This window comes from Capra hircus, chromosome 22 (assembly GCF_001704415.2).
Source record: "Capra hircus breed San Clemente chromosome 22, ASM170441v1, whole genome shotgun sequence".
NCBI lineage: Eukaryota > Metazoa > Chordata > Mammalia > Artiodactyla > Bovidae > Capra > Capra hircus.
This window is the reverse complement of record NC_030829.1, coordinates 10,322,536-10,339,689: the sequence shown is the minus strand read 5'-3', so window position 1 is coordinate 10,339,689 and position 17,154 is coordinate 10,322,536. Positions and strand designations below refer to the sequence as shown.

The 17,154-nt window shown below is 47.5% G+C and overlaps 1 protein-coding gene across 11 annotated transcripts in view; it reads right to left on the bottom strand.

Annotated features, from left to right (window-relative positions):
* LRRFIP2 (LRR binding FLII interacting protein 2) overlaps window positions 1-17,154 on the bottom strand; it is a 110,338-nt gene that overhangs the window by 4,790 nt on the left and 88,394 nt on the right. For 6 of the 11 annotated variants that reach the window (XM_018066876.1, XM_018066873.1, XM_018066877.1 and 3 more), the window contains 5 exons: window positions 13,702-13,794; window positions 11,194-11,286; window positions 6,087-6,188; window positions 5,707-5,839; window positions 4,020-4,069 (listed from right to left, as the gene is read on the bottom strand). In XM_018066876.1, the coding sequence (XP_017922365.1) occupies window positions 4,020-4,069; window positions 5,707-5,839; window positions 6,087-6,188; window positions 11,194-11,286; window positions 13,702-13,794 (471 nt within the window). The remainder of the gene's footprint in view (window positions 1-4,019; window positions 4,070-5,706; window positions 5,840-6,086; window positions 6,189-11,193; window positions 11,287-13,701; window positions 13,795-17,154) is intronic. The other 5 variants (XM_018066881.1, XM_018066880.1, XM_018066883.1 and 2 more) reach the window with 2 other exon arrangements.

The following is a 17,154-nucleotide window of genomic DNA, read 5'->3' as shown; positions in this document are numbered from 1 at the left end:
ATACTGGAATAAGGTGGGCCTTGAGTCTGGTATGCCTGGGGCCCTTAATCAGAAGAGTGCCACGTGGCCAGAGGGGAGCCGTGTGACACACAGAATGCTGTCAACAAGCCCAGGGGCCCAGCGGCCCGCCGTCTAGAAGAGAGGCCTGGGAGGCCCCCACAGGCCTCCGGAGGAGGCCGCGCTGCCGACACCCCTCCCTGGGCTCCTCGCCTCCACGCCGGGGGAGCCCCCTGCCCTGCACCGCCCGTCCTGCGGCGCTCTGTCCCTGCCGACACCCCTCCCTGGGCTCCTCGCCTCCACGCCGGGGGAGCCCCCTGCCCTGCACCGCCCGTCCTGCGGCGCTCTGTCCCTGCCGACACCCCTCCCTGGGCTCCTCGCCTCCACGCCGGGGAGCCCCCTGCCCTGCACCGCCCGTCCTGCGGCGCTCTGTCCCTGCCGACACCCCTCCCTGGCTCCTCGCCTCCACGCCGGGGGAGCCCCCTGCCCTGCACCGCCCGTCCTGCGGCGCTCTGTCCCTGCCGACACCCCTCCCTGGGCTCCTCGCCTCCACGCCGGGGGAGCCCCCTGCCCTGCACCGCCCGTCCTGCGGCGCTCTGTCACGGCGCCCTTGGAAACCCATCTACGGGTGTGCATCTGCACGTTTTAAGTGAGTGCCCAGGTGGCGCTAGTGGTAAAGAGCCTGCCTGCCAACGCAGTGACAGAGATGCAGGTTCAGCCCCAGGGTCGGGAAGGTCCCCTGGAGGAGGGCATCGCAACCCACCCCAGTGTTCTTGCCTGGAGAACCCCCTGGACAGAGGAGCCTGGCGGGCTCCAGTCCGTGGGGGTCACACAGAGTTGGGCACGACTAAGCACACACAGCAGCTTGTTTTATGTCAATTATAACCTATCTTAAGTTTTTTAATTTATAAAATAAACTAAAAGATAAACTTGAGGGACTTTGGATTGGGAAAAAAAGAAGGTCCAGCTGGAGACAGCAGTCCCGTGAATGGAAAATAAGATTAGACAGACAGAGATGAGCTGAGGGCAAGCCCTCTAGCCCACCCTGTTTCCAGGCTGCACGGCTAGGCCTGGAGCCTCAGGCAGAAGATGGGAGGCGCTCTCTTTAGAGTTCTGACGAGCCTGAAATACAAGTCCAGCACACCCACATCCCACATCAAACTTTACAGAAACTCGGGTGGGCCCCACCAACAAGTTGCCCACCAGCTTTGTAGTAGTCCGCTTTTAAACAGAAAACTAAGTAAATCTACATAAAAGAACATCTGGAATGAAACAAACTACACAGACAGAAAAAAGTAAAGGGGAGCAAATCAGCCAGGCTATCAATATCGTCCAAGATAGAGAACGTGCATCCTTGAAATGACTTCAGACCTACAATTCAGTAAAAATAAGGCTAAGTTGAGAACATCTTTTGGAAAGCAGAACACATGAGATGAAAGGGATGGAAAACCAGCAGAGAGAGAGTATCTGGCTTGAGGTCTATTCCTTCCCCCCCAAATCAGAAATCAAAAGTCGAGCTCCCCAAAACACTTACCCCAGAGACACAGGAAGCAGAGCCTGCTGTCCTCGCCTGCACGGGGCCACCTCTGGGGCCAAGCCCAGGCCTCGCCATGCCTCCCGTGCCCTTCCTCCTCGGGTCAAAGGTGAGGCTGTGTGCTCAGAGCGTCGACCGTCCTTAGCTCCATCCCCAGGGGGCACTGGACCAAGTCTGCCCACCCCACCATGGGGAAGGGTGAGCTAGGCACTAAGACTGAACCCATCCTTTCCGACAGCTCTGCCCTTTCAGCCATGACATCACTACCCGCCTTGGGGCAGCCAGGACTAACTCATCTTCCCTGCCGTTCCGCCTTGTGTCCATCTCAGAAAGGCCACCCTCCCTTCCCTGTGCGCGTCCCCAAAGGACCCTGGACGAGTCCGACTCTGTCCTCACTTCCTAACCTTCCCCAAAGCCCCACCCTTGCGCTGCCCCCTCTGGTTACCTTCTGTCAGCAGCAGCCCCTCTGTCCCCTCTGCAAGTGCCCATCACCCCAGCCTGCTCCCCCTGAGGGGCAGCTTCCTGGGCAGCCCCGCGCCCCTGCTGAGCCCGAGGATGGATCAGGGTCCCCTGCTCTCCTTGCCGTCGCGTACTCGTCTCCCTCTGGCTCCCCTGAACTCCTAATACAGCTCCCAATCACATCTCTGCTTTACAAATGCTCATCACCACCATCACCCCGCACTCTCGTCACCACCGTAGCTCCTAACTCTCATACCCGCAAGGTTATTCCTGCCTGAATTGTTGGCAAATTCAAAATCCATCTGGGCAGAGGATCTCTTAAAATCAATCCCTCCGTTTCTGGAACAAGGATCTTGCCATCTACCCCATCCCACCTGCAGCCGCTTGCTCCGTCATGTACTAGATCTCTTTACTAGACACCAGCCAGCCCTACTCAGTGCAGTCCCATGCATCTTCTAACCACTACTCTTGATCTTTCCAGTTCATTCTCTCTGCACCCAACTCCAAAAATCCTTCCACCCCACGGGCTGCTGCTGCTAAGTCACGTCAGTTGTGTCCAACTCTGCGCGACCCCACAGACGGCAGCCCACCAGGCTCCCGTCCCTGGGATTCTTCAGGCAAGAACACTGGAGTGGGTTGCCATTTCCTTCTCCAATGCCTGAAAGTGAAAAGTGAAAGTGAAGTCGCTCAGTCGTGTCCGACTCTTTGCAACCCTTGATGTCTTCTTGGATTTCCTATAAAGCTCCTTACCCAGCTTAATCTCAAGGCCCATCATCACTCTGGCATATGTCTGCCCGAGTCTCCTCACCTGGTGAAATCTAACACTGCCCACTCCATGCCTACACCTAAGCTGCTAAATGTGCCTGGAGAAACTAAATGCTTTCACACAAAACACCAAACCGCATCACTGAACTTTCATAATACTAGGGAGAAAGGAGAGTATGGGCCAAGCTTCCAGAGGGGAAAAACAGGTCACAGATAAAAAATCAAAAATCAAAATGTCCTTGAAATTCTCAATAGCCAAACGCAGGAAGGCAGAAGACAATGAAGCAATTTCTTTGAAAAACAAGATAAATGCAAATAATTACAACAAAGAAGTCCATACGCACACCAAGCTGTTAATCAAATAAAGGGGTAAGGTGACATTTTCATTCCTGTTAAGAAAAATTTATTGCCCCCAAACTGTTCTCCAGAAGCTTCTGGGGGATGTACCCGAGCAAGAGAATGGAGGTGGAGGGAGGGAGGCCTAAGACACCGCGGAATGGGGTCCAGCCTGGAGCTGTACAGGCAAAGGGAACTTCAGATGATGAGCAGGGTGGTAAGGTCTCTGTCCCCAGGGAGTGAGCCAGCATGTTCCGAAGGGCTGCGCCAGACGCGCCAGGAACCAGAAAATGAGTGTGAACTGAGACTACTGCTGGAGAGTCTGCAGCTCTGAGAAAGCCGGACATCGGAAACCAGGCACGCGACAAGGCAAGCCACGTCCTGACCTAAGGGGGCCACGGAGACGTGAAGGCGGTGAAAGGAGCCCCAGAGCACGCCCTGGGGTCCCGCTGTATGCAGTGTCTACAGGCTTCTGATGACACGGAGCGACTGGAGTCACTGTCCCTTTGTGGGGAGGGAGTGGGGACGGGAATACAGATGTCAGGCAGGGAAAGGGGATGAAGGAAGTGAAGTCCCCACGCTCCACAGAGGGGTGTCACCAGGACTGCCTTAAGCAGAACGGCCGAGAAGCAATGTAAGCACGTCACACAGAAGCAGTGCGCATCACTGCAGTCAGCTAACGGGGCCAAACACGAGATCGGGGCTGGGGCCTTCTGTCTTAAGAGGCTTATAGAGCTGACTCCCTAAGCTGTGTCCTAGAAAGACTAGGAGACAACAGCAGTAAATATGACTTTTTATCCTTCAACTCTTACTTGATTAGTGATGTCTGAAATAAGCACGTCTTTCTAGTGCACATTTTAATTTGCTCACACTTTGCCACATGGTTTAGTCAGTTAAGATTACCCTCCCATGAGAAGAATGCCTTTACCTGGGATAGCAGCTCTTCCTTTTCCCCAGCGAGTTTTCGTAGCCTTACATCTAAAACAAATGAAAAGTTTGTAATGATGTAGTATATAAACAATTTAAAATAATTCTTCAAATTCACAAATAGCAAACATCTGATAAACAATTTACCACTTTGAGTATCAAAAGACATGAAGGCTTTAATGATGAAAGGAAAAGTACTAGATGATTCAAGACATATTTCCACACAGTCGATGTTTATCAGGCACTGAGTACAACATTTGCTCCCAAGAGCAGTGATTTTCCATGTGAAGACAGACGCAAGTACAAAGATCATTTCCTTGTTTCAAAAATTTGCAAGTTTTACCAGGAGACAATCCCTTTAAAGCCAAGGGTACCCCCACAGGCTTTTAAGTCCTTAGAACGAGAAAACAAACTGGGAGAAAGAACAGGGCTGAGAATGAGCCTGAGGGGGGTGCTGGAGCAAAGAACGCACAAGAACACAAGGCCAGCAGCAAGCAAGGCCCACAAAGCCTGTGTGTGTGTGTGTGGGGGGGTGCGGGGCGCGCTCTAAGGCGTGGGCTGGCAAGACTCGGCAGAAGCTCCGCAGCAGGACCACCAGGCCGCTCCTGCCCTCGGGATGGATGCTCCCTCCCAACACGCAGGAGAACAGGCCCCTGGGCCGATGGGATGCCGACAGAGGACGGGCTCCCCACAGTCAACCACAGTCACCGCCAAATGCTCCAGCCGCCCCCACGAGGCAGGGCAAACCCTGCAGCTGCCCGTGGCCGCGCTCGCCCATGCTCCGCGGGTGCTCCACTGTCAGAGGGCCGACGGTTCTGCTTCCAGAGTTCCCTCCTTGAGAGCGGGCCCGCCGCTGTCATATACACATTCCTCTAGGAAACTGACATATATATGAAAACTAAAAAGGAAGAAAGCTCACTTTTAATATAAAAGTGGCTGATGCTACAGTATCCACCTGTGCCATCCTCTAGGCCTGGATTCTGAGTGGACACAGCAGATGGGCATCTTCCTGAGGGTAGTGTCATTAGGCTCTCAAAGCGTCGAGTTTAAGTGGCTTAGCCCTTAACACATTACTGGCTGGAAACGAACGCTGGTGGCTGGCAATTTGTTATGTAAGTGACTATTGAAACGCCTCTGTCAATAACATTCAGGTAACCAAAGACCTATTAATAGTTCCTGGTCAGAAAGCTGGTAAGAGGCTCAGAAGCCCTGCTCTGGAGTAACAGTCCTCTGATAACTTTTGGTCGTCTGTTTGTTGCCTTAAGAAGTGCAGTGGCAAAGAGCTACAGAATCCTGGGGTGAGTCACAGGACAGAAAACCAGATGCTCCCGGAAGAAGAAACTTCGAACACGCTCAGGAAGCCACTGACCAGCCCTCTGGCTCCCCAGGACAGGTGTGCTGGATTCTCTCTTCCCAGAAAGTAGTGTTTAAATGGCAAAGCCACATACACACACCCACACGCTTCCGACCAGGGGCCTTACCCCCTAACCCTCACTGCCTGGCAAGGGCCCAGGTGCTGCTTTCCCAAGGTCAAGGATGTCTGAAGACAGCATGCCCAGGTGTCTTCCTCTCAAGGATGTCGAGAAGGCTCAGACCGCCCTGGCTTTTGTTTTCCAAGAGAGGATGTGACCAGGTTGATGTCCAGGGGGACAACACGAACCCCAGTCAACACAGCGGCAGTGTCTTACCGAGCGGCCCTTCCCCCGCTGACTCCAAGACCTGGGCGGCTTCCTGAGACACCACGGTGATGGCCCCCACTGCGGGCTCCTGGTGGATGTCGCCGTTGGGAGTGCCGTCAGGGATGATGACTAAGCCGTGTTTCTGCGGGGAAGAAGAGACCCAGTGTCTCAGCGGAGCCCCCAGGGAGGCAGGAGGCGGCAGCACGGTGGCCCTGTGATGACACACGCCTGCTGCGGGGACCCCTGGTCAGCACCAGCCACACGGAGTCCAGCTCCGCGGATGGACTCGCACCTCCCGGCTCCGGGCGGGAAAGCCAACGGCGCTCTGCGTTCAGGAGGCAGAGGGGACAGGGCGGCAGGAGGAGCAGAGCGGCGAGGAGCTCACGTACCTCTCCCGCCTCCACCGCTGCCTTCAGCCTGGCCAGCTCCTCCCGGAGCGCGTCCCGCTCGCTCCTGAGGCAGCCTGCGTGCTCTTTCAGTTTCTCAAGGGCCTGGTTTGGACAGGGCAGCGGGAGAAAGGGCACAGAGAGAGAGCAAATGAAAGGGAGCAGAGCAGGACCTGATTCAACTTCAAAGAGATAAAGCGTCAGGGACAAGGAGGCCTTAAGAGCTTTGGACACAAGCAGTTAGATGTGGAGGGGACACAGAGTCCTATGCATCTAGCTTCAGAAGAAAGTTTTGTAGAAAGTGGTTAATCGTGTGTAAATCTGGCAAAGCATGCTTAGCACATCAGGCAAGAAAAACAAACCCTTTTTAGTCAGTGAAAATAAACAGAGAAGGAAGGTGAAGAAGAAATAACACTAAAATAAAGATTTCCTGACAAACCTCCTAAGTATGCTTTTATTTGGTAGTCCAAAACCCACATTCCATGTTAAACTGAACTAGTATATTCAAGAATATACTTGATTTTTTAAGGAATAAAAATAGGTTCTGGAATAACCAGTATAATGTATTTTAATTAAATATTGGCTGCAGTAATTGTTCTCTACATCATATGGTAAAATACTCCTCATATACCACTCAATTAAAAATAGCTAACCCCCCTCCAATTCTCAAGGATATGTTTTTGTTAATTAAATGCAACTAATGGTTATTTGCTTTTCTGATAAACATTCAAAATGTGAAAAACTGATGAAATAAACCCAGCCCACTTATGGCAGGCAGCAGAATATGGGTTTGCAAACAGGCCGTTGAGTCCGGGCACCTACTAACTGACCCATGCCTCAGTTTCCTCACCAGAAAAAAGGATGATGCCAGCACCACCCACTGGCCCAGGCTGAAAGGAGTACTCAGCACCAGCACCCAGCAGTGCGGAAGACGCAAAGGTTCAGGAAGAGCCGGCCTGGGTTCCATGTGTATTTTCCCTGTTGTTGCCTAAAGAGCTCACAGCTGTCAGAGCTGAGGACAGCAGAGCAGAAGCAGGAGCACATCTGTTACTTTATGTCATAAAATAGTCCAGACTTCAAAAGCCACCCAGGTCAAGCAGTGTGTGCAGACATCTAGCAGCTGGGCTATCTGAAAAAGCCTTTGTCTGCACATTTGTTCCCGCGTTTAATGTTTTCAACCAGAGTTCCCATTCATGCAAGAAGCTGAACTACAACAGGTAACTCTCCTCTTGGTTTACAGAGTCTAGAAGTGGGCCAACTGCTTAGTTACTCATTGCTGAAAAACTGGACAACTTTCTAAATCATTATAATCCTATTTTCCAACCAGTAAGTAAATAAGGGATGATGGCAACTGCCATTTGTGTAGCTCCAGGTCTTAAAATTGACGTTTCTCATATATTTTTATATTTAATTTTTCCCTTACATACCCTGTACTTTTCTTATCCCCATTTCACAGATCAGAAAATTGAGGCTCCAACAGGCTACGTTTTTAACCCAAAGTCACAGTAAGTGGCAAAGCCATAAAATGAATCCACTTTTTTGGTTCAAAGCCCTTGCACACTCTATATGTCCCATCACCCCGTGAAGGCCACAATCGTCTTCCCTTACTGTCACCCCGGATGCTACTGGAAAGTAGTTCACAAGACAAGTCCTATTCCTTCTTTGGCCAAACTGCAATGTGAACATCCAGCTTCCTCTTTCAACAACTGACATTCATACTGTGTGTCGAGAGTCTGCCTCTAAGTTAATACAGTGCATTCCTAACACCACAAGGCATTTAGTCTAACACTTCAAGCCAGTATTATCACTCTGTTACAGTACTAGCAAGTGTAATATTAGGACAGCAAAGCCCAACACCACCAGCCCATCTGTGGCAGCCTGTCCTCTCTGGGCTGGCTGTTTCGGGTTACAGGAGCCCACGTGCACCGTCGTGCCATGCATCGCCACACACACCTGCGACAGCGGCCACTCACAACATGCTCGATTAACAACACTGGAGCAAACCCCCCAGGAACAGACCAACATGAAACTTGAGTTCTAGCAAATGCTAGTACATGCCGTTGGTTCCTTTTCCCAATCTTACAGCAGACTGTATCTTTACTTTTGGACTTTCAAATTTCACCTTCCCATAATTATGGGTGGGAAAATAAGATACATCCTGCAAATCCTCCCATCTTACCACAGAGCTTGAAGGCCAGTGAAATACCTTATAACTGGACCAAATGTATTCACACTGGATCTGAAATCCTCTGTATTACCCGACCATATAATCACTGCTCTTGCGCTTGTCTTCCGTAAGTGTTCCTACAGTAGATTTTTTTAGGGTAAAAAGTACATGCTTGTGGAGCTTTAAATAATTTTTTACCCCTGACCTAACCTCAAATTCTAGGGTCAAGAAGGCCGAAAGGCTGAACTTTTGGACGACAGGTTATAATTACATATAGGCACAAATATCTTTAGTGAGAATGGGAGTGAGCCTTGTGCGAGGCTGTAGGGACATACAAGCCCTTCACACATACCAATTTGACACATGACCCCTGGGTGCTCAGAATGACTCTGGTGCTAGATGAGCAACCACGAGGGTCAATGAAAGAATTAAAGCAAACTGAACTGAAATGAAAGAAAACTACATGAGAACAAGGGCCATGCTCCTTCATGGAGCTACTAAATTTAAATCTTGATAGTGAAGCTAGAGACGTGAGATATCAGGTAGTCACAGGTCATATTTAAAACGCATCTTTTAAAAGTCAAGGGAGGACCACCTCACACACATTATGATGGCTACTACGAAAAAAAGAGTGTTGGCAGTGATGGAGAGAACTGGAACCCTTGTATAGTGCTGCTGGAAAGGTAAAATGGTGCAGCTGCTACAGAACACAGTATGGTTGTCCCTCAAAAAATTAAATTACCATATAAGGTAGCAATTCCCCTCCTCGGTATGTACCCAAGAGAGATCACCAGAGAGATTTGCAAACTCATGTTCATAGCAGCGTTACTCACAGCAGCAAAAAGATGGGAGCAGCCAGGTGTCCATCAGCACATGGCTGAGCACACAAAATGCGGTACACACACACTGGAATGTTACTCAGCCTGAAAAGGAAGGGCTTCTGAGATAGGCTGCGCCACGGCTGAACCCTGAGGACGTGCGCTCAGTTGAAATAAGCCAGTCACAAAAAGACAAATACTGTATGATTCCACATATAAGGTACCCAGAGTAGTCAAATTCACAGAAACGAAAGTAGAATGGGGGCTTCCAGGGGACGGAGGAGGACACCCTGGGGAGGAGTTGTTTAATAAAGTTCAGTTTCAGTTCTGCAAGATGCAAAGAGGTTCTGTGGAACCTCCAATGTGAATGGACTTAATACCACCAAACTCTTCACTTAGAAATGATTTAAATGGTCAATTTTATGTTATTTTTTGTATGATACCAGAACAACAACAAAACAAATTTTTAAAGCAAAAGAGGGACAAACTTTTGATGCATAAAGCACTTTGGATGAATCTTAAGGGGAATTACTCTCAGTGAAAAAAATGTAATTCCAAAGGGTTACATACGGTGCTGCTGCTGCTACTAAATCACTTCAGTCGTGTCCGATTCTGTGCGAATCCAGAGACGGCAGCCCACCAGGCTCCCCCGCCCCTGGGATTCTCCAGGCAAGAACACTGGAGTGGGCTGCCATTTCCTTCTCCAATGCATGAAAGTGAAAAGTGAAAGTGAAGTCGCTCAGTCGTGCCTGACTCTTCGTGACCCCATGGACTGCAGCCCACCAGGCTCCTCCATCCATGGGATTTTCCAGGCAAGAGTACTGCAGTGGGGTGCCATTGTCTTATAAAATATTCTTAAGACGACAAATTATAGAAATGGAGAAGAGCAGCTACCAGCATGGGGCATGGTGATGCTGAGGCAGCAGATATGACCACAAGAGAGCGATAGGAGGGACCTCTTACTGTGATGAAAATGCACTCCACCTAGACTGGATCAAGATCAATGCCCCGACTGTACTATAGTTTTCCAAGATGTCACATTTTGGGAAAACTGGATAAAGGCCACGCAAGGTCTCTGCATTCTTTCTTACAACTGCATGTGGGTCTACAATGATTTCAAACGTTTTTTAAAAGTTTGGGCTACCCCGGTGCTGCTAGTGGTAACAAACCCGCCTGCCAGGGCAGGAGACGGAGGAGACATGGGTTCAGTCCCTGGGTCGGGAAGATCCCCTGGTGGAGAGCACGGCAGTCCACTCCAGCATTCTCGCCTGGAGAATCCCACAGACAGAGGAGCCTGGCAGGCTACAGTCCATTGGGTCGCAACGAGTCGGACACGACTCAGGGGCTGAGCCCCACCACCACCAGCTAATTTCAAGCAGAACACGATCTCCTTAGGTCCTCAGGCCAAAGGCCTCCTCCTCTCTTTTCCCCCATCTTCCCTGACAAGGTGAGTCTCAGAACAGAGCTCCTATGCCACGAGGAGGTTGCCAGTCAAAAGGCTACTGGGATGAACTGGCAGGAATGTTTTCAGTCTCCGGAGTACTTGGGATCTACCTGAAGGGCTTAGCAAAAAGGCACTGAGGACTTCTTCCTTATCTGGGCCCCTGCCCTGGGGAGTTATGAGGATATAATTAGAGGTGACGTCACAGTTTGGCAGAGCCAGCAAAATCTTACATTCCTATCCACTTCCGTAATTTAAATGATTCTAATCTCTTCCTATTTTATTCACCAAAGATTTATGGGATGTTAACTTCTCCCCTACCACCCCCTATCCTCTGCTGCTTCTCCAGATTGTTACAATGTAAGAGTATCAAATTACCCACAGAGTTTGAATCAAATGCCTGTAGCTGTTTCTGCATAAAAACCTTGGGAAAATAAAGAACAACTTCCTTAGAAAGCTCCTGCTTGTACCTTTAACAAGCGCAGAGTCAGCTGGAGAGAGTTCTTTCCAGGCACAGGACCGGTTTTCCCAGGGAACTTTCTGCCTTCTGCTAATTTATATTTCACTCTGTATAAATGCTCAAAGATAATCAAAGGACAGAATTTTAGGAATCTCTAGATCACATTTACGTTGGCCTGTTCCCTGTCTGTGAGCTTCGGGCCAAAGCCCAGTTCCACCTCATACCCTAATGCTCTTATCTTTCCAAAGCAGCGTCTCCTGGAGTTCGAACACCTCTTTTGTCACGGTGTCTATGTTCTGCTGCATACGCTGCTTCTCCTGCAGAGGAAGAGGGGAAGAGGAAAAATAAAAGAGCAGGAAGGAAAAGAGGATGCGGTGAGAGGGAGGAAAGCAGAAGAGAAATAGAGCTGATAAGGAGACTGAACAAAAGGAGAAAGTCTGTGATGAACAGGGAAAGCAGGAGCTGCTTGCGGGAGGGAAGGATGACATGCAGCGTCTAGGCGCTGTGACTCCCACTGGCCTGGTGCTGGGACAGCCAGCGAGGGGACCGGGGACAGCTGTCCCAGCCACAGCCACGGCAGCCAGCCAGTGGGCTTCTGCACACGCCCAGCTAGCTCCACACGTGTGCTCTTCTGCTCACGAATGCCCTTCCTCAAACATGGCACACTCGCACTTCTAAAGAGGGGACGTCAGACCTGCTCATGAGCACATGACCCCTATCACTGACAACAAGCAGGAGTTTCTGAACTCTGTTGTTTTAGGCAGAACTGAAAAAACCATGAGCGGGACACGGCTCAATCATTCTGAATTTCCTTTAGCAGCATCTATGATAGCAGGAACATCGTAAGTTACAAATGAACAACAGCAGTTTTTAGAAACACTTGAATTTCAGCATTCAGCCATTCTTACCTCTTGAGTAGGCAGTGAGGCACAGTTTATACCCTCTTATACTTAGCAGGTTTTCTTTTCTGCATTACTGGTAAATTATCATCTCCTACTTTCCCTACTTACACATCTCTCATGTACTTTACCGTGTGGTTCTCAATTCTAAAGACCAAAAAGCGTTGTTTTGGATAGTCAAGATTCTTCAGTTATAAGTAAGTGTGTGTATTAACATCTGGTGGTGGTTTAGCCACTAAATCGAGTCTGACTCTTGTGACTCTACGGACTGTAGCCCTTCAGGCTCCTCTGTCCATGAGATTTCTCAGGCAAGAATACTGGAGGAGGCTGCCATCTCCTTCTCCAATATTAATGTTTGAAGGATGTTAATTCTAAACAAGAAAATACCTAAAACTAAAGTTTGTATACCCAGCACCTTAGGCTTTTAAGTTAGAGACCATACTGACAAGCTGTAAAAGTCAAGCATTAAAATTCCTCTTAAATGCAATCATCACATTCAAAATTAGAACACTTAATCAGTTCTAATGTAAGTTACTGAATTTGAGAAGCAGCGCCCTAAGCAGTTTTATCATTCTTTTGAAATTGTAATGGGGAAAAATATATATTTTAACTAGAAAAAGAAGTAAGTGGCTGGCATACTGACACACAAAAACAAGAAGACAAAAAAGGAGAAGTCACACATTATTTTTAAATGCCAGCAGGACACAGAGTTTGGATAATATACTTCTTGCCATATATGGAAAAACTAAGACAACTAACTCCATATGTAACCTGATATTTTCAAAGGGTTATCTGTGTTTGCATTTAGAATTCACAAATTCTACCCGCTTTCAGCAAGCCAAGTTCAGTTATTCTCAAGAAAGACAAAAAAAGTAACATATATCCACAAATAGAATCACTTCTTTTCCTCGATTAAATCATTTTTAAAGTCATTTGCATGGGGAGAGATTAAGTGAGTCAGATCAGTGGGGGAAGAGAAAAAGGAGAGGGAAAAAGTAGGGGGGAGGGGAGTTCTGAGCCATTAGGGACATGGATGAGCTGAGTGTGACACACGAGAGGCATCTCAGGGTCGCTGGGGCGGGCCTCCCTGACATCGCCACGGCACCGCTGCTCATTAACACCAGACGTGCTGGGAAAGCACGCCGAGGAAGCAAGCGGGAGTCAGTCCCAGCAAACCTAACCCCGTATTTATAAAAAAAATGGCAACCTCGGAGGAAAACCACATTTAAAGAAAAACAGAGATGCATGCCAGGTAGCAGGCCCAAAAGGATGAGAACTGCTGTGAAAGGTTTCCTGAAGGTCCACAGGGCTCCCCTCCTAGGACCCTGCCGTGGTCCTAGAGCTCCTTGCTGGGGGGAACCTGAGCCGCAGCCTCAGCCAAGCTTCGCCTTCTGTCTCCCACCAGGCATCCAGACAACTTCTTTTCATTTAGCCATTTCAGAAGTGCACCTACCTGAGTGAAGATCAAGCTTCTTCTTCCCCAAGAATCATGTCCCCAAATATAGCGCTCACTACATTCCCAAGGACCATGGTATCCTGCAGTGTCTCCTTTTGCCCACTTCCTAAGATATCTTTAGGGGAGAACGTGCTTAGGAATAAAAGACAGTAACAAAAGCTCCTGCTATTGAGAAGAAAATACTTAGAGGGCTCCCAGTATTAATTTTTAAGCCTGCTCTGTTTCACACTTGTAAAATGTTAGGGTGCAGCCAAATGTGAAGAGACAAGGACAGGGTTCGTGGCATTTTAACCCCCTTCTCTCCCAACACACATGCCCTCACTCCACTCAGTGCATTTTCTCCTCAGAAAAGGCATTTCCACAGCTCTCGCACGCACCTCAATTAGCTCGTCTCTCTGCCGGAGGCCTTCTTTAAGCTCATCCATCTTGTGCTGGAGCACGCTACACATATGTTTCTGCCTTTCCAACTCCTGTTATTAAAGAAATGAGACGGTTAACAGAGACGGTGGCACATGACAGACTGGAACAGCTACAGTGTAATAACAGAGAGGCTGCCTGTGACCCCAGACACACGCCTGCACTGCCATGCACTGTAACTTAGAAAACTTCTGCATTCTATGGAAAGGCTCAGGAAATTCTCAATTTTCATCTCATATGATTACATAGCTAGAAAACCCAAACTAATCAATGGCAAAATTACTTTGAATAATGAAATGACTTAGTAAAACAACAGGTTATAAAATTAACATGGAAAATTCAAGAAGTGCCACAGATGAAAAAAGAGAGAAGATACAAGAAACACACCATCAAAAAATAAAATACATACATGTAAATTTACAAGATATACCCAAAATATATACAAGGAAAACATTCCTGGAAGACAGAGAAGTAGGACTGAACCAGTGGAAAGGCATATCATATTCTTGAATAAAACGATGCATCATAAAAATATAGGTTCCCCCTGAAATAACCTATGCAGCCCAAATAAAAATACCAACAGGTTCTCTCCACAGAGCAACATAAGTTGATTATAAAGTTTATTTGGGAGAAAAATAAGAAAAAATAGCTGGAAAAACACAAAAAGGAAAAGAAAGCTAACCTTACTAGATACTGAAACATTATTATACGGCTTATATAATTAAAACTGTTGTAATGGCTCATGAATACAGACCAATGGAATAGAATAGAAAAATCCAGAAGCAAGCCCAATTATGTATTAAACAACAACAAAACAAAAAGTGGTTCAAATCAATGAGAAAAGCTAGGCTTTTAAATTAGCAGTCTTGGCATAACTGGATATAAACATGGAAGAACAACACTGGAACCAAACTTCACAGTCTACAGCACAAGAGACGTGCAGAAAGAAGAGGGAGAGACAGACAGACAGAAGAAAGGGAGCCGGAAGCAGCCGCAGAGGAGAGTCGAGCGCATCGCTCCACCAAGCAGTGGGTGGAACACTGCTAACAAACGACTCCGAAGTCCACGCACGAGAGGGCGAACGGGGCAGAAAAACTGGACTAGGTAAAAATGTAGAACTTTTGGGAAATTCCCCGGAGATCCCGTGGTGAGGGCTTCGTGCTTCCACTAGAGGGCAGTGGTTTGAGCCCTGGTTGGGGAACTAAGATTCCACAAGCAGTTGCAGCGGCACCAAAAAACAAAACAAAACAAAAAACAACGTTTGCAAAAGCACTAGAAACAGCAAAGGCAAGCGACACGTGACTGCAAAAGACTGGCTACTAAGCCACATCAGAGACAAAAGGACACCCCCTTTTCAGATAAAGAGCCTTGGAAACTAGAAATAAGGAGGGGAAAACCCACTATTATTAGAATAGGCTAAAAAGAAAAAGAGAGACAGTTCACAGAAAAACAAGTACATTGCTCTGAGTATGAAAAGATGCCCATACTAAGAGAAATGCAAAATAAAACTGTGTTTCTCACCAAAACACCAGTAAAAGTCCCAAACTTAACAATATCCTCAGGTGAAAATAGCATGGAGAAGGACAGGCCCACTCTTACAGTAAGCGGGAATACAAAATTGTACAACCCTGACAAAAGGAGAATAATTCATGTCCAGCAGGGTTACCAGGCCTTCTGATCCAGCAAACTGATTTTTGTGACTCGCACAGATACCAGCAAAAATACAAAAAGACCTATGCAGTACATTGGTTTTGCAGGACTATTTTGAAGAGCAAAAGACTGCAAACAACTCAAATGTCCACTAATAGGAAACTGGTGGTACAAACTGCAGTATAAGTGATAAAAAAAAGAAAGAGGAAGAGCTCTCATCAGGTGATAGAGTCAAGATACAGAAAAATAGTACAGTATGCTACCATTTTCTAAGAAAGGAGAAACACAAATATATTTTATATTTTGAATGGGGGAAAAAGGTCTTCTTAGGATTAAAAAGAAAATGGGAACATAAACCACTTAATTAAAAAAATTCCCTTAAGGAAGGAGAAAAGAGGGATGAAGAGAATGAGACAAAAGACTGACTTCTCTCAATTCTTTTTTGTTACTGATTTGACTTCAGATCTGTGTAAATAATTCACAAACTGTATAAAAAAATTTCATTGTGGAAGCAACCCAAGTGTCCATACAGATGAAGGACAAACAAAATGTGGTGCCTAAATACAGTGGAATGTTATTCAGGAAGACAATCTCGTCACACGCTATGAACATGAATGAACCCTGAGGACAGTATGCTAAGTAAAATAAGCCAGCAACAAAAAGACAAATATGACCCGACTTATATAGGTACCTGGGGGAGCTGAGAAAGCAATGGCAGCCCACTCCAGTGCTCTTGCCTGGAGGATCCCAGGGACGGGGGAGCCTGCTGGGCTGCTGTCTCTGGGTCGCACAGAGTCGGACACGACTGAAGCGACTCAGCAGCAGCAGCAGCAGCAGCAGGGGGAGTCCAACTCACAGGGACAGAAAGTAGGGCTGCTGCCAGGGGCAGGAGGAGGAATGGGGGGGCACGAGGAGGGGCGGGGGGGCAGGAGGAAGAATGGGGGGCAGGAGGAGGGGCGGGGGGCAGGAGGAAGAATGGGGGGCAGGAGGAGGGGTGGGGGGCCACGCAGGGGGCATTTAATGGATACAGAGTTTCAGTTTGACAAGATGAAAAGTTTTTGAGAGCTGTTACACAACAATGTGAATAAACATTAATGAAATGCACACTTTAAAATAGTTAAGATGGTAAATTTTGTTATATGTTTTTTTACCACAATTGAAAGTAAAAACAATTTCATAATAAAAAATTTGAAAAAGCAATTCCTAAATATTGAAAAGAAAATGTAGTGAACCTAGCTATATGTATCCAGTTAGTGGTATAAGCACAGAGAAAGTATTTCAAGTAACTTTAAAAACAATGGTTGTACTATATACAGCCTAGCAGTAAAATAACAACCAAACACAAAAAACCAAACATGCTTTTAACTATTTTCAGTAATTATACTGCTAGTGGTAATGCTGGTATTGCTATTCTAGGTACTGTGGAATAAAGCGATGAAAATAGAATATAACAAAATCACTCCCATCCCGAGTGACTCTGAGAACTGGGAAGGGTAGTTTCAGAAGGAGATACGCATATGCAAAACAGAGAGGTCAGGTAAAAATCCTAAGTCTGAATATAAATTAGCACTATACACATATTTTGACTTTAAAAACAAAAGCATACCCCATATACACACCACCCTCATACAGCACTGAAAAGGTCTAGAGACAGTCACCAACATTGTGGCACGCACCCTGAGCACCCACACTGCTCCAGAGAAACAGAACCAGGGCTCCTTGGGCTAATAGCTGATTCAGGTCTGCAGCAGAAAATGTACCAG